The sequence below is a fragment of the Mastacembelus armatus genome, chromosome 9 (assembly GCF_900324485.2).
Source record: "Mastacembelus armatus chromosome 9, fMasArm1.2, whole genome shotgun sequence".
NCBI lineage: Eukaryota > Metazoa > Chordata > Actinopteri > Synbranchiformes > Mastacembelidae > Mastacembelus > Mastacembelus armatus.
In genome coordinates this window covers 21,717,259-21,740,499 of record NC_046641.1, presented here as the reverse complement: position 1 = coordinate 21,740,499, position 23,241 = coordinate 21,717,259, and the positions used below count along the sequence as shown (strand labels likewise).

The window sequence follows — 23,241 nt, the reverse complement described above, 5'->3', positions numbered from 1 at the left end:
GCATTAACTCAGACTATTGCATGTCACATGTGATGTTTGTTTTACTGTGAGGAGCAGGATTTTTCACTTGTGCTCACCAGGCTGAGTGAAAACGATGATGTTGACAATGATGAGGATAGAGGGCCAGATGAGGTCTTGTGTAAGTCAAGATCCTGTTTCTGCTCCTTTGAGAACCACTTTGAAGCGTCAGCAGGCCTCTAGGGCGCTCAGCAACGCGTCATCCATGCAACAGCACACTTTTTGGAAAGATCAGCATGTGTGTGATTTTGCAGGATTAATGCAAAGGTGGGGCGTTTGTCACAAGCCTTGATTTCGAAGTTGGTGGGAAGGAAGGGGGAAGGGGCTGCAGCGGAGGGGTACAAATTACACATCCGACCACTTGCGTTGACAGTTCTGGGAAAAGAAATCCAGGACAGGAGCTGCTAAGTCATAACTTGCCGTAACTCGGTACGGAAATTTACCGCAGCGCCGTACCCTTACAACACTAGAGGAGGGAGTGTTTTACACACAGCTGGGCTCAATAGTAGTTGAAGGGGACTAGTTTTCTTAGCGGAGGTGCGGAGTTTTTGATTCAGGACTGGTGTATGGGGGCTACTGAATGGGAGCAGTCACTGGATTCGTGTGAAACCAACGCGAGCCATCCAGACCACCTACTACTGCCCATCGTTTTGGACTTTTGGGGACGTTTAGGGCACAATCAAAACAAGACCACCTCTATACCTCCTATTGTCCCCTTCCCCTTTCCTTCCTCACCGCGTCTCCACACAGAGGAATCCTTAAGAAATGGCTCAGATCCTACCGATACGATTTCAGGAACATCTGCAGGTAAGCAGGCGAAGAAAAGCCCTAAAATGAATTTCAGCTCATTGTTTTTGCGCAGCTCCTCGCTCGTGTCTGTCCGCACACGCACCGCACATGTCGCATTTAAATGGAATCTGAAATAGGGCTGCAGGGTGGTGCTCAATATAGCTACAGGCCTAGTTTTCTCCTGCCGGGCAGATGATGACTTGTAAAAATTGAACAGTCAGATGGTGCACAGCTCCAATGCGGAGCGGTGCGTGTGTTTTTCCTCCTTCAAGCGGAAAAACGCCGCTGTCATCTTCCATCCGCGCCGATGCGAAGTGACACTTTTTGTTGCAGACAACTGAGCTCAGCTGTTCGCGGTTGCATTGTAGCCGAGACCTGAATGGCACAGGCACTCCGGGTTTGTGGCTACCATGTTGTTGTCATGTCTACTTTGTAACCTTCAGCAGCAACACCGCCGCTCTGTGCGTCTCAACAAATGTCCGGTTTGTGCGACACAGTCACCACAATGTGTTGATGGTGTTACGGGCTGGGGAGGAATTAGATGGTGTCTTTTTACTGTGGGCTTGTGTGAAGATGTAGACGCATTTACTTTGCACTTACAACAGTTAAATACGTCCCAACAGCTGCATCCTTTAGATGCAATGAGGCCTGCAACAACAGAATGACACATTACTGTAACAACACATGACGCTGCAATAACCCAAACCCTTATGAAGTCTAGGTTTATGTTGCAGCATCAATAAGATATTGACTTAATGTGACTCCCAGCTCTACTTGTTGGTGCTTTGATGCCAGAGGAGCCTCTGTGCTGCTCCAAACCGATCAACATCACCATGAAAGGAACCCCGAGGCCCTGCAGACTTTGACTGGCAGTCTCTTCATGGAAAACATAACAAAAAAATGGCCTTTTTCAGGAAAGCAAGCAGCCGTTTATTTGGTCATCAGTGGGAGGACTATTTCCACTATCACTCCCTTTTCTTCCTCTGGTGTGGACTTTGATAACCAGTGTCCCATAGCAGCCTCGGTGCTTGGTGTCTTGCAGCCAAAAGAGAAAGTTTGTGACGCACCCTTCCACCTCCCCACGTCTGTCGCCTGTTGTTATGGTAACAGCAGGCAGTGAAATGGCCTTTCACTAGTAAAAAGCACAGAGCCCCCACCCCCATCTCTCTCTGCTCCCTTCCTCTGGCCAGTAGCCCCGCTTTCGTTAGCCAAAGATCCTTTATCCACCAAAAAACTGTGTTGGCTGAGAGAGCTCACAGGCCCCAAGCTTCTCTCCACACTGACAGGTCTGGTACACTGTTGCTCGCTGATGGAGAACAGTGCAGTACCTGGCAATGTCTGGTTTTCTATGTTCAGATTGCTCTCAACAAAGCATACCTTCCCCCAAAACATCGTACAGTGATAAGCAGCAGACAGGATTATGTTCCACCTCTGCCATGAAATCCCAGCTGTGCCCCACTTGTATCCCATGTGAATCTAGGTGGCTCCAGCAGAGTGAAAAATGCTTGGAATTTGCAAACCCAGGACTTTGGGCCCCAAGTTGTTTGGCTTTTTTTTTTTTTTTCTCGGGCTGGTATTTACAGTATGTGCAGTCTGGACTGGGGTTCAGGAGAGTAACATGGACCTTGCTTTATGATAAGGTACCAGCCTGTTGAACTGGCGTTTGTATGAGATAAAAAACAAACCAAGTGCTTCCAGTATCTTGGTTATTACACTCAAAACAGTTCCTTAACACTAATCTGGTGTTTAGTGCAGGTGTGGAGGGTGAAGCCTGGTTCTCAGGGCTGTTATTCCACACCAGTAGCAAATGTTACTGAAACAAAGCCGTGTGGTGAAGTCTGTCTCCATCATTAATCTTTGTCTTCCATGCTTGTTTACTTTTCTATAATATGAGACCCCAGGTCTAGGCTTAATTGAATAAAGGGATCAGTGCCCTAGTTGGATGTGTGGAGTGGATGTCGGCTACGTCGCTGCGGCTTCTAGACTGTAGTTGTGTGGACGACGAGGACAGGCAGTGGTCTGTTGAATTCTAAAAGTGCTATAGTGAGAGTCATTTGCAGCCTATGTGGCTCTGCTGCTGGCCGTCAGTGTAGCGGCCTACGTACTGTAGCAGCTTGTGTAAGTGCAGAAATGTCCTGCAGCTCTGAAGTGCCTGAGCATTGTCCTTTCGAGTTAGGAGAGTCCAAGCTGCTGCTCTGCGGCTGTTTACAGCATCCTGTGCTGTCGTATCTGTACCGATGAAATAATGCCCTCACGTCACACCAACGGATGTGGTAGGCAGATGAGCTAAACGGGACCCATCAAGCAAATCACATCAGGATAGGAAGCGAGATGACAGTCTAATAGAACACATCTGTGACCGCAGCAGTGACTGGTCGGGACAAGCATGAGCGTCTGTGTTCAGTCACCAAAGCTCAATCATCAATGCATTGAAAGAGCGGTCATTCCACATACAGCACTTACATTGTGTCTGTCTATAATGTTAAATGAGTCACAAATATATATAACACTCACACTTGTTGTTTATTCTTGTAGCTCTGCTTTGGTCTCCAGGAACTTCTGATAAAAATATCAGGCGGTTTAGTTGCTGAACTCTGCACTGAATTTATCACCTAGTCGTTGACTTTGTCAGGTGCTTGTTTTGCCGAACAGGTTGTGTGTAGTGGGGAGTTGTTCCATTCAAAACAGGATCCTGCTGCTGTAAACAAAACAGATGAGATCTGTGAGACTGAGCAAAAAATTTGTGTTTCACGGTGTAAAACCAAAACAATGATCTAAAACAATCTTAAGAGCGCTGAGGGAAACTGCAGTCGAATAATAATTTCCTGTGATTTTGTCATTTTGAGCTTTTACATGTATATATTTTTATGATCCATTGTTAATATATGAATGACATATACTATTATACCTTTTAATCTACAGGCAACATACATGACCTCTGTGTGCAAGAAGGTGTGACGTAACAATACTTCTATTTTCTTTTGCAGCATTTCTCAGTTTTAATTGTTTTGTATAATCTGATGAACCCAAAACCCTCAGCTGCTGATGCAACGTGTCAGTGCCTCAGCAGTGCATCCTCCCCAGTCTATGACTCACCAAATACCAGCAATGCTGTATCATCATGAACTTCTACTGCCTTTGTTATAGTGATATAATTATGCAGTTTTTTTCTGATTGTTTATCTCGGCGGTTGAGGAAAGAGGGCTTCCAGGAGTCTGTGTTTGTGAAGATGTTGTTGTCATTGGTCTAGGTTCTAGTTGAAGTGTGATTTTAGTCTGGAATGTTCTACTCAGAAGGAGAGCGGGGGGGATTTTCTTCCGGTGAGTCAGTTGCCCCACCCTGAACTCTAGATTGCCAAAGGCCTGTGTTGCTGGAAGTAAACTGCAGAGATCTAGCTCTCACCCCTTCTCTCTTTTTTATCTTGTAAAATGTACATTTATCACTCTGGTATCTCTTCCTCACACTGGTTCTCTCCTAGCACTACCCTCCCTTCGTTTTTAGCAGGAAGTCTGTCTGTGTTTTGAACTTCTCCTTATCTTCTCACCCACTGCCTTTATTGTGCTCTCCCTCCCTCCTCCTCCCAGAGATAGTTTTGGCAGTCTTGAGGAGATGCAGCATATGGCTCTGTTCCTCCCTCAGGTCTTCTCTGTAGCCTTTTCAAGAAGCCCTTATCTTCTGCCTCCCCATAACCTAAAAGAAGCCATTGCTGAGGGATATATGTTTGAAATCATTATCACAATATATATATATATCACTATATTCACATGTATCTAGAATGGCTAATGCAATGCAAAATCACAGAGAAAACACTAAAATGGCACAGGGCTACAAGTTGCTCCTTCTTTCTCCTCACATGTCAAGATTTATTCCACTTCAACTTCAGCATTGATTAGTGCTGCTTTAATTGACCTTTCAATCCTGCCTGTTGTCATTTGAAAATGAAAAAATTCAGTTTCTTGCATAATGCAAATGAATTTGCTAAAAAATCAGCTCCACTCTTTGGAAGCCCTGGCTGCTCACTCTTAGATCCTTCCAGTTTGGTGGATTACAAGACGAAAAGGCTCAGCAGTCATGGTTTGTTGTGCTGGTCTACTGGCGAACTGTGAGATAGTACAGTCCTTGTGATGAGCATAAGGATTCCTTTCTGCTTGCTTCAGACTGCATAATGCAGCCATCGTAGGGAGAGTGCGTGTTTTGGTGTTCCCTCTCAGTTCAGTTTGTTTGACAGTGTGCACAATAATTCTTCTGTTCAGCAGGCATCAACCCACGTATGAGTGTGTCTATTAGTTCTGGTAGGATTTGACACAGCAGAAATTAACATCAGATTGTCTGTGTCTTGTTGCGTTTTGAGGCTTTTAATTAGGAAACTAAATGTTATTATGTTAGATGTTTACAATAGTAACTTTGCAAGTAAAAAAAAAAAAAATCAAATATAGCTCTTGCAGTGTTTCAGTACTTCAGGAGATGCATAGCAGCTAATAAGAATGTAAAACAAAGCTGTGGTGTGTTGACATCCTGTTGTCCACTGTGTGCCCACGCTCGGTCCCTGGCTCCTCCTGTCTGGAAAGCTGCCTTTAAGAATATCCCTGGAAAACTGGAGCAGACCTGCTGCTATTTTAATCAAAACACTGTTTTGCTCCACTACTTGCTGCTTTTTCCCCCTGCAGGGCAAATGGCAGCTACTGTCGTCACATATATTTTCCTACTGCATTTTTTTGTTGTCATGTCACTGTAATGGTGCTGCTGTGCACTGTTTTTATTTATAACATTCAAACGCAATATAAACTATGAGGCGAATGCTAGTGGTTATCAGGAAGCATTAACCTACCTAGAATTTATAAACTGTAAATAAATAGTAAAGAATTAATATTTTTATCAGTAGTCAGTGTCATGTAGTTGGTCCTAAGTTATTTGTGTTTTTGACAACAGCTCTGACCTCACCTGTGAAGCATCTGTGACTAATGGCTGAACAGATTCACTAAATGAAGAATTATTGCTTTAAATGTGATTATAACTCTGTACTCTAAATCACTCACGACCTGTTCATATAATATATAAGCTCTTAGAGTATACTTTTATATCCCTACATTAACTATAGAGTGATGAACTATTATACTGAATTTAAATGCTTATTTGCATTTAGTAAATTAAGCTAATTAGGATAAATATTCTCATTGTTACTGTTTCTTACATTCAAACTGTTTCTAGTTGCAGAACCTGGGTGTGAACCCAGCCAACATTGGCTTCAGCTATCTGACCATGGAGTCAGACAAGTTCATCTGTATCAGAGAGAAGGTGGGTGAGCAGAACCAGGTGGTGATCGTGGACATGTCTGACCCCACCAACCCAATCAGGAGACCAATCTCTGCTGACAGTGCCATCATGAACCCCACCAGTAAGGTCATCGCCTTGAAAGGTAAAAATTTTTATGGTGAGACATGCCACACCCTGGAGTATTAAATGAGAAATGTGTTTATAAGAATAGAATAAGAAGTTTGCTGGTATTATTAGTGCTTTAAAGTGCTGAGAGTATTATTATAGCTTTTTAATTTTTCAGAATAAAGTCCTAATGGCATTCACACTGTTCTGTAGTTTTATATAGCTATCTACTATTATTGCTGTGGGATTTTCACAGTCATGCAATGACTAGTGACCTGTCAATGCTGTAAATATATAGAGTGCACTCTGTTCTATTGCCTGAATGTACTAAATTGGTTGTGCAAATTGATTTTCTGCCACTGAATCTAGCCCTAGGAGCACAAACGCAAGACCTGATCAGGATGATTTGCCTATAATGCTTCTCTCTCTCCTTCGTCCCTTCTCCCTCTGACGATAATATGCCCTGTTTGCACTTTCCCTGTGGCCTATCTTTGTCTCCCCATCTCTTATCTGATTGACACTTTGCTTTTTCTTTTGCTTTTTTTCCTTGCTTTCTGTCATTTCTCAGACGGTGAGTTGCTTTCTGTCTGTCTACCTGTCCAGCACTCTGTTGTGGTGATACAGTAGTCATGTCTCTCTCATAACCCCTCGCCACACATACCTTTTTGAAGTGCACAGAGCTATTTTGACTGCTGACCAATCAGAAGACAGGCCACTATTTAGAACTGATTACTACTGCCTCAGTATTACGCCCCTACTCTGACCTAACCTGCTGACATGTATCCTGCTCTATGAGAACTCTATACATGTGTTAGCATGACTTGTTGTATGCTGGTAGACTGTGTGTGTGTGTGGTGTGCATCATCAGATATTATAGTATACGCTGAAAAGAGTTGGGGCACTGAGTGCATCTTTGCTGCGTGCCAGCAGCCGTATCAACATTCAGATCGTTCCTTGGTGCATAAAAGAGAAGCCATTAATTTATCATTATAGCTGGATGTGCTGGTGGCTATTGGCACAACAGCTCCAGTATTCACCTGAATCATACATTAGCTCTGTAACCTTTCATTGGTAAGTGCAGGTCCTATTGGACTTATGTAGGATGGTGAGGGCTTGCAACAGTATTCTAGGGCACAGGTGAATTATCATGGCCATTGTATCTCCAGATTTAGTCAATATGACCTTCTTAAAAGTTTCTGCAGCCAGAAGTTAATTACACCCATTAAGTGTCGGCCAGGTTACTGTGAACAGAGTAGTGCTAGTTGCCGAATAACTACATATATGCTATTTATAAATATAGTATATATGCTATAAATATGCTTTGGAATAAAAATGTCATAAAATCTGATTATTTTTAACCCAGTGTTAAATTAGATATCACTGATTTAGGAACACCTGTGAACTTATTTTGATTTAGGGTTGTATCATCCATCTCTAGTATTGAAAGCTTTCTCTGTCTGTCTTACCCTTTGGGCTCAGTGTGTGACCTCTTGTCGTCTCTTTGTCTCACTTCTCTCTGTCTTTCACCTCCCTTCAGCTGCCAAGACACTGCAGATCTTCAACATTGAGATGAAGAGTAAGATGAAGGCTCACACCATGACAGAAGAAATCATGTTCTGGAAGTGGATCTCGGTAAACACTGTTGCCTTGGTGACGGACACGGCCGTCTATCACTGGAGCATGGAGGGGGATTCCCAACCAACTAAAGTATTCGATCGGCACGCTAGTCTGGTGGGATGTCAGATCATTAACTACAGAACTGACGAACAACAGAAGTGGCTTCTGCTGATAGGGATTTCGGCACAGGTATGAAATCACACATGAACGTGTGTGACTCGTACATTGGGCGACCACATGACAGAAGAATGAGAGAAATTATCTCACAGTGCAGGTGCATTTCTGTTCCTTTTGTGCTTATTGAATTGTTTGACAACAGAGACAGAAAAAACATTAAAACACCAAGTGTGAGTTTGCCTTATGCTCAAACTCTGCATGAGGGATGAAAGAAGCGCAGATTAGCAGAGTAACTGGAGCTAAATTCACGAACCTACTTGAACCTCAAATCCTCTTTGATCTCTAACCATTGAATTAACATGGTCATGTTATTTACTCAAGTACATCAGTAAAAACATCTTCACTCCTGTTTTCTCTCTTTGTCCTGCAGCAAAATCGTGTGGTTGGAGCGATGCAGTTGTATTCTGTTGACAGAAAAGTGTCCCAGCCCATCGAAGGCCATGCTGCTGCCTTTGGGGAGTTCAAAGTAGAGGGAAATGCCAAACCCTCCACCCTCTTCTGCTTTGCTGTGCGCTCACAGGCGGGGGGAAAGGTGAGAGCTGCCAGATTGTGCACAGCTATTTTACTCATGATGCTATCTGATGCTATCTCACTGTATTTAGTCTAGTGTCTGAACAAAGAGCTCTGAATTAGACAAAAGGTAGTGTTATAGTTGAGATCATAGGGGAAACAAGCATTATATTTCATGCTTTTTGTCACCAGAACACCTCCTAAAGGAGAAGTCAGTGATTATTAATGCATGTTCACTCTCTGCTATCTTTCATGGATGTTTTTCTCCTTGTTCAGACACTTTGCAGCCTTTGCTTGCCTACTGTGCTCATTTCTTTATATGCTCTTTTTCCAGTTGCACATTATTGAAGTTGGTCAGCCACCTGCAGGAAACCAGCCATTTGCTAAGAAAGCAGTGGATGTGTTCTTCCCTCCAGAGGCCCAAACAGACTTTCCTGTAGCTATGCAGGTAAAGAGAGACCTCTGTAACTCAGTAGTTGTGTGTAAAACTAAGGGTGAGCGAGTTCTGAGCGTTTAATTCTGCCTCTCATCTCTCTCCTTAGATTGGTAGTAAGCATGGTGTGATATATTTGATCACGAAGTACGGTTACATTCACCTGTACGACCTGGAGTCTGGAGTGTGTATCTACATGAACCGAATCAGTGCAGAAACCATCTTTGTAACTGCACCTCATGAAGTTACCTCAGGAATTATTGGGGTCAATAAAAAGGGACAGGTGAGAAACCTGTTTACAGGCTTTTGTTGCATTATCATTAATATCAGTAATTTTGGATGGTGAAGATGAATTTAAATGTTGTTCTGGCTTCACTAAACAAAATATTGAGTGAAAACAGATGATAACATATATTTTATTGTATCCTTTTGTCCTGCTGTGTATGGGGACAGCCTGACAGATGGAAATATCCAAATGTGTTCTCAGGATTTTGAAAAGTTTCATTGTACCTCACTCATGTGCTGAACAGTACGTTTATTTGTTTCTTTCTAGGTCTTGTCAGTATGTGTTGAAGAGGAGAACATTGTCAACTATGCCACCAACGTCCTGCAGAACCCTGATCTAGCCTTGAGGATGGCTGTAAGATCAAACCTTGCTGGAGCTGAGGAGCTTTTTGCCAGAAAGTTCAACACTCTGTTTGCCCAGGGAAGTTATTCAGAGGCTGCAAAGGTTGCAGCATCAGCACCGAAGGTAAGTCTGTATCTACTGCCACAGTAGGAAAAGGTGCTTACACTTCATTTGTACTTAATGTAAATCTATTTTTAGTGTATTTCAGGGATCATGACATTATAACAACCACACCAGTTAGTTCCAGATTGATTCACTGCTGAATAATCTTTACCATTTAATGGAATTGTAGTTTCATTTCTTCTGCTTCTTCATTTTTTGCCCGTATCTTCTCCATTCTTCACCTTCTTTCCTCCCTGCAGGGTATCCTGAGAACAGCAGAGACCATCCGTAAGTTTCAGAGTGTGCCAGCGCAGCCAGGTCAGGCCTCCCCGCTGCTGCAGTACTTTGGTATTCTGTTGGACCAGGGTCAGCTAAACAAATTTGAGTCTCTGGAGCTGTGCAGGCCTGTCCTGCAGCAGGGCCGCAAACAGCTACTGGAAAAATGGCTGAAAGAGGACAAGGTAGGACTAGAGGATTAGAGAAACAAAGCCTGATCCATAGATGTACAGTACAAGAGACTTCACAGTTGTTAATGTTGTAAGTGAAGAAAAAGTGTGTTGTTAGTAACCACCTGACTCGTGGTTATATATGTGCTGTAGCTGGAGTGCTCAGAGGAGCTGGGAGACCTGGTGAAGGCCTCTGACCCCACACTTGCTCTGAGTGTGTACCTCAGAGCTAACGTGCCCAACAAAGTCATCCAGTGTTTCGCTGAGACTGGCCAGTTCCAGAAGATAGTGCTGTATGCTAAAAAGGTAACCAGGGAACTTCCCTGTTCCTTATTTAATGATGCTCGGAAAATGGACACAACATCACTGCATAGCTCAGCATGTGAAAACACCACATAACACAATTTGGGATGATGCTTTGTGAGAGTTTGTGTATTGAGTAGGTAGTAATGAGTAATTTATTGGAACATATTTGGAAACAATTTATCTGAACATCACTGAATTGAGAATTAAGCTTTTATCAAATGTTTTGTGTAGGTGGGCTACACCCCAGACTGGGTGTTTTTGCTAAGAAACGTGATGCGTGTTAACCCAGACCAGGGATTGCAGTTTGCACAGATGCTGGTCCAGGACGAGGAGCCACTGGCCAACATTAACCAGGTAACACACACCGCCGTGACTTACAGTGTTACTTTTACACATGCCCTCTTTTTTTTTTTTTTACATCTGCATGGGTTTCTTTACTCATACATGCAAACGCACAAAGTTCCAAGTGCAAGAGCCTCCATCTGTGTTATCCCACATGTGCCAGCAATGCAAAGAATTCACCGAGTCAGTGACCAGCCCTTCTCCTTTTAAAGCCAGGTCATCACTCTGCTCAGTCTCAAACAGAAAACCTATTGACTTGATGCCTCTCTAGGTTATGACCCCTAACCTTTTCAGGCTTGGCCTTGACAAATGACATTAAATATGAAACATAGAAACATTGGAATACGTACATGCTAACTGAAATCATGCGTCACAGATTGTAGGATATCGTTCATACTTTGTTCTGTCTTCTCTTGCCCATTGGTAGATTGTCGATGTTTTTATGGAGGGCAGCCTGATCCAGCAGTGCACATCCTTCTTACTGGATGCTTTGAAGAACAACCGCCCAGCCGAAGGGCACTTACAGACACGTCTACTCGAGATGAACCTCATACACGCCCCCCAGGTGAAGCCTACCACTTATTTTCAAATGCCTATTCAACTATTTTCAGAAAGCAGTGTCACCTTTGATAATACTTTACATGAGATGTGTGTTCCTGTGTGTATGAACTTTTCAGGTAGCAGACGCGATCCTGGGGAACCAGATGTTCACACACTATGACCGTGCTCATGTTGCACAGCTATGTGAGAAGGCAGGCCTGCTGCAGAGAGCTCTTGAACACTACACCGACCTGTATGATATCAAACGAGCTGTGGTGCACACACATCTGCTCAACCCTGAGGTAAGCCTGTAGAAGTGTGTTCATGTGTGTGTGAATACCACTCTCCTGGGAGCAGCCATCTTTTTAATGATGTGTGAAGATTGAACCCCTCCTGGACTGAACCCCTTTTCCCCCTCCCTGCTGTTCTCACTTTCTCTCTGTCCTCTTTTTTTGTGTTCTGGTTTTTCATTAGTGGCTGGTGAACTATTTTGGCTCCTTGTCCGTTGAAGACTCTTTGGAGTGTTTAAGGGCTATGCTATCAGCTAACATCAGACAGAACCTGCAGCTCTGTGTTCAGGTAGCATCTAAGTATCATGAGCAGCTGGGGACTCAAGCATTAGTGGAGCTCTTTGAATCATTCAAAAGTTATGAGGGTAAGTGTCACACATGCGTGGTTAGATTACAGTGAGATGCGTTAGATGAGTGATTATTTACATTTTTCTGTAGGTTGTTAGTGATAACAGATGTAGCTGACTGTTGTGCTGTTTCTCCCCCTGCTATCTCTATTCAAGGCTTGTTTTACTTCCTTGGGTCGATTGTGAATTTCAGCCAGGAGCCTGATGTTCACTTTAAGTACATACAGGCTGCTTGTAAGACTGGCCAGATTAAAGAGGTGGAGAGGATCTGCAGAGAGAGCAACTGTTATGATCCAGAAAGGGTTAAAAACTTCCTCAAGGTGAAATGAAAGCCACGGTTTTGTTATTTACCGTATTACCCATTTCACTGTAATCACAGATGAACCTCATGTTTCTATTCTTCATAGGAGGCCAAGCTAACGGACCAGCTTCCACTCATCATTGTGTGCGATCGCTTTGACTTCGTCCATGACCTGGTGCTTTACCTCTACCGCAACAATCTACAGAAATACATTGAAATCTATGTACAGAAGGTAAGTTCAAGACCACAGCTGAGGTTCCCTTAAATAACTTGTTTCTGCCTGTTCATGTATGTCTTTATATAAGCCGTATTTTGCTATTTACATTAGGAATTAGTTGAGTTTGTTGTTTTAAGGTGAACCCAAGTCGTTTACCAGTGGTGATAGGTGGACTGCTGGATGTAGACTGTGCTGAGGATGTGATTAAGAACCTGATCATGGTGGTCAGAGGGCAGTTTTCCACTGATGAGCTGGTGGAGGAGGTAGAGAAGAGAAACAGGTATGACATTTACTGTTTCTTGTCATCTTGCATAGTTGCTACCGTTCGTTGCAAAGGATGCAGCACCTGATTATATCCAGCAACCTTTAAGTCACAGAAGTCAAAAAAAGAATCTCTTTGCAGTCGTGCTCGAGATAATCAACAGAAATAAAGTTAAAAGCACTTGAAGAAATTGAAAGAGTCGTACAGTGGCTATAATGTCTATAAATCACCAAATGTTTGCACACAACTGAAGTCACCGACATGCATATAAGTAAATATGAGGAAACATGCAGGTTCCTATGTTTCTTTTGTTCCATGTACATGACATAAACATTTTCATTTATGCATGTAAGGTTCTTCTGTTTTATTTGTCTTTGGGCTTTTTAGAAAAACTTCCTTCTGCTTTTATTTAGCAGAAACCTCAGTAATAACTAGGTTGAATCTGTTTTTCATCTAATGAATCTATTTCTAGCACAAATCTTCTTTGTTTCCTTTCTGTGTCCGATGTTTGAATTTGAAAAGGTCTGAGCCTGAACACCATGGAAATGGCATCAACGAACGAAGCTGCTAAATGCACTACACTGCTAGTGTTATGACTACAACCACAGTGCAGATCAGCTTAAAATATGACTCAGTATAGTCCTACAATAGCTTCTTATTTAAGCAAACTTTATCTTTATCTTCTCAGGCTAAAGCTTCTGTTGCCATGGCTGGAGTCCCGTATTCATGAAGGATGCGAGGAGCCAGCTACACACAATGCCCTGGCCAAGATCTACATTGACAGCAACAACACACCCGAGCGCTTCCTGAAGGAGAACCCATTTTACGACAGTGCCGTGGTCGGACGCTACTGTGAAAAGAGAGACCCCCACCTGGCCTGTGTGGCTTATGAGAGAGGGCAGTGTGACCTGGAGCTCATCAAAGTGTGTAGATCATATATGCATTTAGATCTAGTAGCAATTGGATGGATAATATACCTCATTTAATAACTTATATATCTACGTCTTCTCAGGTGTGCAATGAGAACTCATTATTCAAGAGTGAGGCTCGATATCTGGTACGACGGAAAGATCCAGAGCTTTGGGCGAACGTGTTAGAAGAGAACAACCCTTTTAGAAGACCACTCATCGACCAGGTCGGGTTTCCTCCAGCTCCACGCCTGATGTTGTACAGACTGTGGATGAGTGACATGTTTCAGCAGTTACTTTTGTTTTCTCTATCTCAGGTGGTGCAGACAGCACTGTCAGAGACCCAAGACCCAGAGGAGGTGTCCGTCACAGTCAAGGCCTTCATGACTGCAGACCTGCCTAACGAACTGATTGAACTGCTGGAGAAGATTATACTAGATAACTCTGTCTTCAGTGAACACAGGTAAAACAGACTTATGTTTTGTTTTTTGTTTTTTTTAGAAATTATAATAATTTAGTTGCATTACTTGTCATATTTTTACATCTCTACTGGTTATTTTCCTAGAAACCTTCAGAACTTGCTTATTTTGACGGCCATCAAGGCAGATCGCACTCGTGTGATGGAGTACATTAACAGGCTAGACAACTATGACGCTCCAGACATCGCTAATATCGCCATCAGCAATGAGCTCTTTGAAGAAGCATTTGCAATTTTCAAGAAGTTTGATGTCAACACCTCAGCGATACAGGTAAATAAATCTAATAGCACGAGTTGCATTTTGAAATGTTTCCAGACTTCAAGCCATTAACAATATTGATCTGACAGACAAATGAAGTGGCTAATGGTGAACGCTGTATCCTGTGGGTTGCATCCCTTTGTCATTGTGCACTGAAATGATAAAACTCCTACTTATTTCTGAGAATAAACAAGTATTTAGCAATGTTAAAGCTTACTTTTCTTCTTCCTCAGGTTTAATCTCCTCATCTGTTTCCTCACTTCTCCAGGTGTTAATAGAGCACATAGGGAACTTAGACCGTGCCTACGAGTTTGCTGAGCGCTGTAACGAGCCTGCGGTGTGGAGCCAGTTAGCTAGAGCTCAGCTACACAGAGACTTGGTGAAGGAAGCCATCGACTCATATATTAAAGCCGTTGACCCTTCAGCGTATATGGAGGTGGTCAATGCAGCCAGCAGGAACAGTAAGATTTTGCTGCATGCCTCTGCTACACACCAGCAGTTTATTTTACTTAGCTGATGTTTTAGGTGTTACTCGTATTTTGCAGACAACTGGGAAGATCTGGTCAAATTCCTCCAGATGGCTCGAAAGAAGGCGAGAGAGTCGTATGTGGAAACAGAGCTGATCTTTGCTTTAGCTAAGACAAACCGTCTGGCTGAGCTGGAAGAGTTTGTCAGTGGGCCCAACAATGCTCACATACAGCAGGTAGGAAAGTCACAGCTGTAAGTCTTCTTTTCCATGTATGTGTCCAACTGCGCATTTATCTCCTAATTTCTCTCTCTGCTTCTCCAGGTGGGCGATCGATGTTATGAAGAGGGCATGTATGAAGCAGCCAAGCTCTTGTACAACAATGTTTCTAACTTTGCTCGTCTTGCCTCAACACTAGTCCACCTCGGAGAGTACCAGGCAGCTGTGGACAGTGCCAGGAAAGCCAACAGCACACGGACATGGAAAGAGGTAACTAGCACACAAACAATTTTAGCCTCTGATCAGGTCATCACTGAGTTTTCTGATGATTTCTGACATAAGGCCAAATGCTCTCAAGTGGTAAACTTTGAGAATCTGGGAACCTTTTCCATTGCTTCATTGCATCACACAGTATGTGAACAAAGTATTAGCCATTGAAGTACTGTTAGATCCTCATGGGAAATGTAGTTTTTAAGTGAATGTAGCAGTTTTGTGTCTTTGACATGATATTTGTTCCTCTCTTTCCTGCTGTCTATCAGGTGTGTTTTGCATGTGTGGACGGTGAAGAGTTTCGGCTGGCACAAATCTGTGGCCTTCACATAGTGATCCATGCTGACGAGCTGGAGGACCTGATCAGCTACTATCAGGACCGCGGGTACTTTGAGGAACTTATTGCTCTGCTGGAAGCTGCTCTGGGCCTGGAGCGAGCCCACATGGGCATGTTCACCGAACTTGCCATCCTCTACTCCAAGTTCAAACCTCAGAAGATGAGGGAGCACCTGGAGCTGTTCTGGTCCAGAGTCAACATCCCAAAGGTGCAGTATGTTTGCGTGATTCACCAGAGTTTATTCTCCTAACATCACAGGCAAGAATTTGATTTATTACTCTGCTATTTTCTCATCAGCAACCTGGAAGGATAAAGGTTTCGTTGAGTTGTTTTTGTCTTGAGTGGCTGACACTGAATTCAAATATTCACTGTTGTCTTCAGTTCTGTTGACTTTCCCTTTAAATGATGGATTATGCAGTCCTCTACCAGGTTAAGCAATAGTCTGCTCTTCTGTCCTTACAAATCAGTAGACCAAAAAAAAAAAAACACTATTGGCTGTGTTTCTTAAAAACCAGGAAAGCTTGTGGACAGATTTTCAAACAGATGAGTTACCTTGAAAGTATTTAATTTTAAAAATAGCTTCTTCGTCTTGGTCTTTTTTCTTCTTGTATAGAGAGGCTGTATAATTAATTGACCTTGAAAAATATCCCTCGTTAGTTCAAATAATCTTAAATGTGAGAATTAAATAAATTTCAGTGAACAGGAGATTGTAAGTCACAAAGAGCTGTTGAATTTAGATCCTGAATTTAACATCGAACTGATTTGTGTGCCAGGTTCTTCGTGCAGCGGAACAGTCTCATTTGTGGGCAGAGCTCGTTTTCCTTTATGATAAATATGAGGAGTACGACAACGCTGTCATCACAATGATGTCTCATCCAACAGACGCATGGAAAGAAGGGCTGTTTAAAGATATTATTGCAAAGGTAAAGAGTAGTATTTGTGGCTGAGCCGTTTAATTCCTTTTATAAATGTCTTTATTTTTGTGATCTTTATATGTATTTTTTTTGTCCTTAGGTTGCCAATGTGGAGTTGTACTATAAGTCCCTTTATTTTTACTTGGAATACAAACCCCTCCTACTGAACGACCTGCTGACCATTCTGTCTCCACGGCTGGACCACAGCCGAGCTGTCGCCTTTTTTAGCAAGGTAGCGAACAGACAGACTTACTGTATTTACTCTAGACATTTACTGCACGGTACCAAACATGGTGGACATGACATGGCATGGCATGTTTTTGCTCAACCAGGTGAACCAGCTGAAGTTGGTGAAGCCTTACCTGAGATCTGTCCAGAATCACAACAACAAGGCCGTCAATGAAGCTCTCAACAACCTGCTGACAGAGGAGGAAGACTACCAGGTTTCTTATTCATTCTGTTACTGATGTTAATTTCAGCAGGTAGACAAAATGAACACACACTGATAATGTCCTGTTACTACAAAGATGAGATAAATGTTGCTTTCTCTTCTGGATCTGAGATGTAACTTATTTCTGTGCGCACTTTATCTACAGGGCCTGAGAGCCTCCATCGACGCCTATGACAACTTTGACACCATCGGCCTGGCTCAGCGGTTAGAGAAACACGAACTGATTGAGTTCAGACGTATCGCTGCTTACCTGTACAAAGGCAACAACCGCTGGAGACAGAGTGTAGAGCTCTGCAAGAAGGACAAACTCTACAAGGTAAGAAAATAACCTTCACAGGCAGTTTGTGGTGAACAAGAAAAACACTTGGACAGCAGGCCAACACACGTCAAGTACCCTCATGTTGCTATAGATGGCACTGTTGGTCTATTCTTTAGATGCATTTGGAGACAGATACATGGAGCAGTTATCATCTCCCCAGAGTTAATCTCTTCACAGACTGTTAAGCAAGTTCTCAGTCATTTATTTTTGATAACGAGTTTAACTAAATAAAGGGTATTTCTCTTTCTTTCCAAGGATGCCATGTTATACGCTGCGGAGTCTAAGGATGCTGAGCTGGCAGAGACTCTGCTGCAGTGGTTCCTGGAGGAGGACAGGAAGGAGTGCTTTGCCGCTTGCCTGTTCGCCTCCTATGACCTGCTGCACCCTGACGTGGTGCTGGAGCTGGCCTGGAGGCATAATATCATGGACTTTGCCATGCCATATTTTATTCAAGTCATGAGGGAGTACCTCACAAAGGTTAGTACTAAAAGAACAGTATAAAAATTTTAAAAAACTAATTTGAAATTTAGCATTATTACTATTTAAAAAAACAAATATTGGTTTATTTTTTTTGAAATGCAAGAAGCAAACAATAGTCTGTAGTGTCCTTGACACTTTTGGGAAAACAGGGTATACTGACAGTTTTAGTTTACACAGGTATGATGAGACAAGTACCTAGATGGAATCTCTTTTTTTAGGTATTAATAAATATGTATATTTAACTGAGCTTCCTCTGGCCGTCATGATTTCCTAAAATGTTGACCTGTAGACACATGAGGTCACTTGAGGTCATGTCTTTGGATTCTTTTCCAGGTTGATGAGTTTGCAGCGAAGGTGACGGTCTCTGGCCCTCTTTTTATTTCTCCTGTGTGTTGTCTGTTTGTTTTGTTGTTGTTAACGTGCCTCTTAGGTTTCTGATGTAGGAACCTAGCATGAACTGTAGACTCAGTATGGCCTAACTAGCTCTGGTCCTGGAGAACTGTAGTGTGTGCAGACTTTTGTGCAGCACTTCAGTAACAACACTTTTTTTAAAAAAAGAAAAAAAGAATTGGATCTACTGGAATCAGTTTCTAAATTATCCTTCTCTGGATTCACATTGTATTCTTAGTATGGATTAATCATTTTGATTTTTAAATAAATATTTTTGGCAATCAAACAAACACAAATTTATAAAAAAAATATAAATAAAAAAAGGAAATGGGACGTTCATCTGTTGATTTCCAGTGCAACCATGAACAGGTCTAAATGTGTACATGGCACAATGTGATCTGAAATATTTTCTCTTTTCACTTCCTTCCTGTTCTAATTAGGGATATGAAATCCAAATTAAACAATTATAAAAAGTACCGGTAATATACTGTATCTGCTATCCGTTAACCATTTAACCATCATTACCTGGTGCTTTTTAAAATTATTAAACACTGTATATTCTATAATCTCCTATAACTTCCATTTTTTTCACTATATCCAGAAGGTGTAATGTGGTTTACAGAGAACCTGTAACGTTAAACACCGTGTCGATGGCTGCAGCCAAAGTCTGTGCACAGTTTTGCTCTTCAGGACCAGGATTAGCCTGCCCTGGCCTAACCTCTTACCTTCTAACTCCTCTCTCTTGGGGCTACATTTAGTATCAAGTGGCATTTTACTTGTCCTGACAGTTTCAGTTGTGCTGATATGCACTTCACAATTTATTATTCACACTGTATATAATATTTTAGAGTTTTACAGGTGCTGTTTACCTTTTTTACTCTAGTGCAAACTTTTTCCTTCATTTCTTGACATTATCATAAGAGAAATTCAACTTTTATTCTACATTAATTGAGCTGAACCATTGTTTAATTGACACCCAGTTACATCAGAAACCTTTTGCATTCAGCTGTCTCCACAGCTGAAGTGCGACAGATTGTTTCTCTGTTCTTATCGACAATGAAATTAGCACTACGACCAAATCACTGCGTAAATACGACTGCCTGGCTATGATGAGCTTAACCTGTGAGCTTCTAACGTGTAGCTTGATTTTAGTCCAGCAGAGTGAAATTCAGATCAATGAAAATCCATCAGGGTGGCCTGCTTACAGTTGTGCATGTAGTCATCTAAGGATGTAACAGTGAATAGCTGGAAGGATAGCATCAGCATATAGGCACATGTAGCTTCTCTTTTACTTAATAATGTAATATTTCTTTAACCTCAAATCCCACTGTAATTATGCCTTTGAAGAGTCAGTTCACACAAATCACAAAATAATTCCCCAGTGGGGCTTAACCATGTTGTGGGTTTCGCATCTGCCAAAACCCTGTTCCATCAGTTTGCAAATCACATTTTGGAAGCCCAAAAGCAAAGTGCCTTTCTAAATATAATGTCATGGGTTTCTGGTTATATTTGCTATTCCGCAGACCTTGTTGTCAGGAGTTACACTGGGAATATGTTGAGAAGAGTGACAGCTGTGGACAGGGAAGCCTTGATAATTAAAAAGAGCAATGTAGTTAGAAAGAGATATGGCCTCTTATTGTCATTCCACTCCTGGGTGATGGTACTGATGCATGTTTAAATATCACTAAGAGATTATTGTGCTTTTTGTGATTTGGGTGAACAGACGCTTTAATTGATGACTTAACCTTTGTACTGGAAGCTGAATTAGAAATTCTCACCAAACCTGCATGACTTCTTCTCTTAGGTAACATTAGCTGCACAGTAAAATTAAGCCTGTGTAGGGTATGGGTTTGATAACTCCACTGTGTTATCTAGTCTTATTTAGAAGCATTTGTTTGTTTAATATGAAAGTTAAAAACTTGTGTAATCTTACATGTGAAGCATTTAATTTATGGTCTGTTGTATGAAATCAGAAATTGTCATTAAAATACAACTGGTATATTATTGTTACCACTACATTGTAGGTGTCCAATGATAATATAGAATATTTTTTATTGATAGAGTAGAGTATATTCTTGGATTAAAGTATAAGCAGGCTGAAAAGATGGCTAACTTGAGTTATAATGTTTATCCAGGATACCTACAATGTCTATGGAATCAGATGTTGTACAGTGAGTGTGTGATCAGTATCTGATCTATCCTCTTTGTTGCCCTCAGGTGGACAAACTGGTGGAGGCAGAAAGCCAAAGGAAAACTGAAGAGGAGGTGACAGAGCCTCAGCCAATGGTGTTTGGTAGGTTTACAGGCAGCATGTCGCCCCGAGGGACAGTCATGGTTCCTGAATAGGAGAAAAATTGCCCTATTACTGTGAGTACAGTAAGAGGCAGTGGTGCTATTAAAATCCAACTCTAACCAGATTTATACCGATTGGGTGAATATAATAGTTTGGCAGTTTACTGGAACTAGACATACAAGTCTGTTCACTTGTTTTAGTCATTCTTGTGAAGTGCTGGGTGATCTTATGATTCATCTCTCTCACCATTTTAACAATGTTCTTACACAATATAGACTCTTACTAACACATTTGGTATCAAAGACGTTTGCCTGAGAAGAAACAATTTTCAGTTTTACATCTTACTACTATCTATGGTGTGTTTTTATATTCAGGACTCATTTGGAATATGTCAGTATGTGACATTAATTGTAGTATAGACAGTTAAGGCTCTTGTCTTGTGGGCCACAGTTCGGGCTGATTCAGCTGACTGTATTTTTTTAAAACTGCAAATAGAGAACATTTAGGTAGGTAACAGTTTTACTGTGTCTGCATTTTAATAAATTCTGATGTCATGGTTTATGTCATGCAAAAACACATCAATGAAAGCTTAGATGTAAAAAGTTTATTTTTATGTAGCATGTGACCGTCTACGTGTGTGTCTTTATCTGTGTTATCTGTGTGATCAGGTCAGCAGCTGATGTTGACTGCCTCTCCTGCTCCAGTGGCTCCCCAGCCAGCGTACCCAGGCTACGGCTACCCTGCCGCCGCTGCAGGCTATCCTGCTCAGGCCCCTGCCCCTGCGGGTTACCCTGCTCAGCCTGCTTATGGCTTCAACATCTAGAGGCCCATCTCTGCATCTTCCACCACTCTCTCCCCTACACAATCACACACATTACGTCTAAACCACACTGAACCGTGCTGCTCTGGGTCTCAACTGGCCAATTGACGGCACGGAGAACACTGAAACTTAACTGGGCTTTCCTCTCCCAATGAGACTCCACCCAACTTTACTGAAACTGCAATAGAAAGCTTTCATCTCCACACACACACACACACACACACACACACACACACACATTTGAGAAGTGCTGCATCAAAGCTGTTGGGCCCTCCCTTTCCTTCATGTTATATTTGCATCACTGACCTACACCGCATGAAATAACCTCTCAGCTGTTAGAGGACCTAACATACCGAAGACATCAGTGACACCAAACCGCCCCGTCCTGTTGCTGTTCCACATAGACTTTACTAACCATAGAGCAGCTTTTCCTTTGATTTATTTACACTTTTGCTAGAGGTTCAGCACTGATGAGAAAGAGACTTTGTTACTGAGGAGTGGAGGGACATGTGTCTCCCCTCCCCTCCTAAAGCACTGCTACAGCCTTATATACTTTGAGGAGGTGGCAAGTACCAGGCTCATTTGTTTGTGTTTAATTTCACAACTGTCTCATGCTCCGATTAAAAAGACAGTTACTGTGCAATAGTTTTGTTGGTCCTTTCACGACAGGTACAATGTGTTTGCTGTATATGGACTAAGAACATGTGTTATGAGGTTAGGGTACTGTCTGTGTACGTGTGTGTGTGTGTGTGTGTACGTACGTGTGAATGTGTGTGTAGCCTCTAAAGCCTTTGAGGGATATGTCACAAAACCAAGAGACACTGAAATTTTCTCTCCATTGCAGCAGAGCGGTCGATCTTGGCAGTTGACCTTTCGGACTCTGATACTAGACCTCTGGAGATTCAGGATTATTTGTGATGAAGAAAAGGACGGGGAGGAGGTGAAATGATACAAAAATACTATATGCCATAGTCTGTGCATGTGCTGCCAAACTATTATGCTGCAACCAGGAGCACAATCCCATGTTACACTCACGTATATCGAGTATTACTAATGTGTGTCAAAAACGAAGACGTGTTTGACAAAACTTTCTCAGATAGCAAAGAGAAAATGGTGACGAATGTCCAACAGACAAACATTAACTCATGTCCTGGTGCCAGTTGGTTCAAAACAAATAATCATTATTGTACTTAAGAGTATAATTTAAGATACATTGAAATACCTAATCAAAGAAGTTGAATATTATGAAATACCGTATGTATTGTCTATAGTGTGTTGTTGTAGCCTAGTGTTAGGAGCATAATGATTTTTTTAAGAAAAGGACAAAATGCAAAAACAGCAGGTTCATGAGTGGCAGTCTGGAGGCAAGGCTTCTTGAAGTGGTGGCAGTTTGGTTGAATGTTCACTTGCTGTGCTGTCCACAGTCCCTGTATGATAAGCCCAGCTTTGTCTCACCGTGGTGTCAACTTTGGGTTTGTCAAACCGAAAAGCAAAAACCTGAGCTGCACATGAAGCACTCCCTTTATCTGCACAAGTCATGCATATAGAAAGAGGAATAAAGTTTACACACTGTTGTTTGTGCATTTCTTCCTATTTATTCACATAAAGAAGAACAATTTAAAAGCTCCCTGGCCTCTGTTTTATTTTAATGTACTCCAGTCGGGGTTTTACAGCCTTGAGTGTGTTTTATGCCAGGGTTTTCTAGCTGCATATTATTCCCATCCTTTGCTGGACCTGACATTTTGATAACCAAGCTACCAAGACCTGATTGATAGTTTCTGTCTCAGTGAGAGCTGCAGCCTCTTTGTTTGGAAAGGGCGTGGTTTGGGCCTGTAAGTGGCTGCTCTTTGGTAAACACTTCATGTTCTTGTTAAAGATAAAGGGGGAATCAGTTTTTATTCTTCATGGCTGAGATAATCCGCTGATACAGAGG

General features: G+C 42.1%; 1 protein-coding gene across 5 annotated transcripts; it reads left to right on the top strand.

Annotated features, from left to right (window-relative positions):
• The first annotated feature begins 354 nt into the window (after positions 1-354).
• cltcl1 (clathrin, heavy chain-like 1) lies at positions 355-22,882 on the top strand. 5 transcript variants are annotated; one of them, XM_026321392.1, is made up of 33 exons: positions 355-825; positions 6,016-6,223; positions 6,755-6,757; positions 7,724-7,992; positions 8,351-8,512; positions 8,825-8,938; positions 9,033-9,206; positions 9,477-9,674; positions 9,914-10,114; positions 10,253-10,405; positions 10,637-10,759; positions 11,175-11,312; positions 11,425-11,589; positions 11,762-11,942; positions 12,081-12,244; positions 12,332-12,457; positions 12,580-12,722; positions 13,393-13,627; positions 13,717-13,839; positions 13,930-14,075; positions 14,178-14,361; positions 14,618-14,810; positions 14,895-15,052; positions 15,140-15,304; positions 15,574-15,849; positions 16,415-16,564; positions 16,656-16,787; positions 16,888-16,998; positions 17,152-17,322; positions 17,581-17,802; positions 18,139-18,159; positions 20,413-20,488; positions 21,157-22,882. In XM_026321392.1, exons 1-33 carry the CDS (start codon positions 784-786, stop codon positions 21,309-21,311), a joined length of 5,082 nt encoding a protein of 1,693 aa, XP_026177177.1. In that variant the 5' UTR covers positions 355-783; the 3' UTR covers positions 21,312-22,882. The 5 variants fall into 5 exon arrangements, with proteins under 5 accessions (XP_026177177.1, XP_026177175.1, XP_026177176.1 ...); XM_026321390.1 differs by having other exon boundaries at positions 18,139-18,165; XM_026321391.1 differs by lacking the exon at positions 6,755-6,757 and having other exon boundaries at positions 18,139-18,165.
• Positions 22,883-23,241: the final 359 nt, after the last annotated feature.

Excerpts from the sequence above, each read along its gene's own strand:
- cltcl1 (XM_026321390.1), top strand. The coding sequence starts at position 784 with ATGGCTCAGATCCTACCGATACGATTTCAGGAACATCTGCAG. Across the intron at positions 7,993-8,350 it reads TGATAGGGATTTCGGCACAG|CAAAATCGTGTGGTTGGAGC; the intron begins GTATGAAATCAC and ends TTTGTCCTGCAG. Across the intron at positions 17,323-17,580 it reads AGAAGGACAAACTCTACAAG|GATGCCATGTTATACGCTGC; the intron begins GTAAGAAAATAA and ends TTTCTTTCCAAG.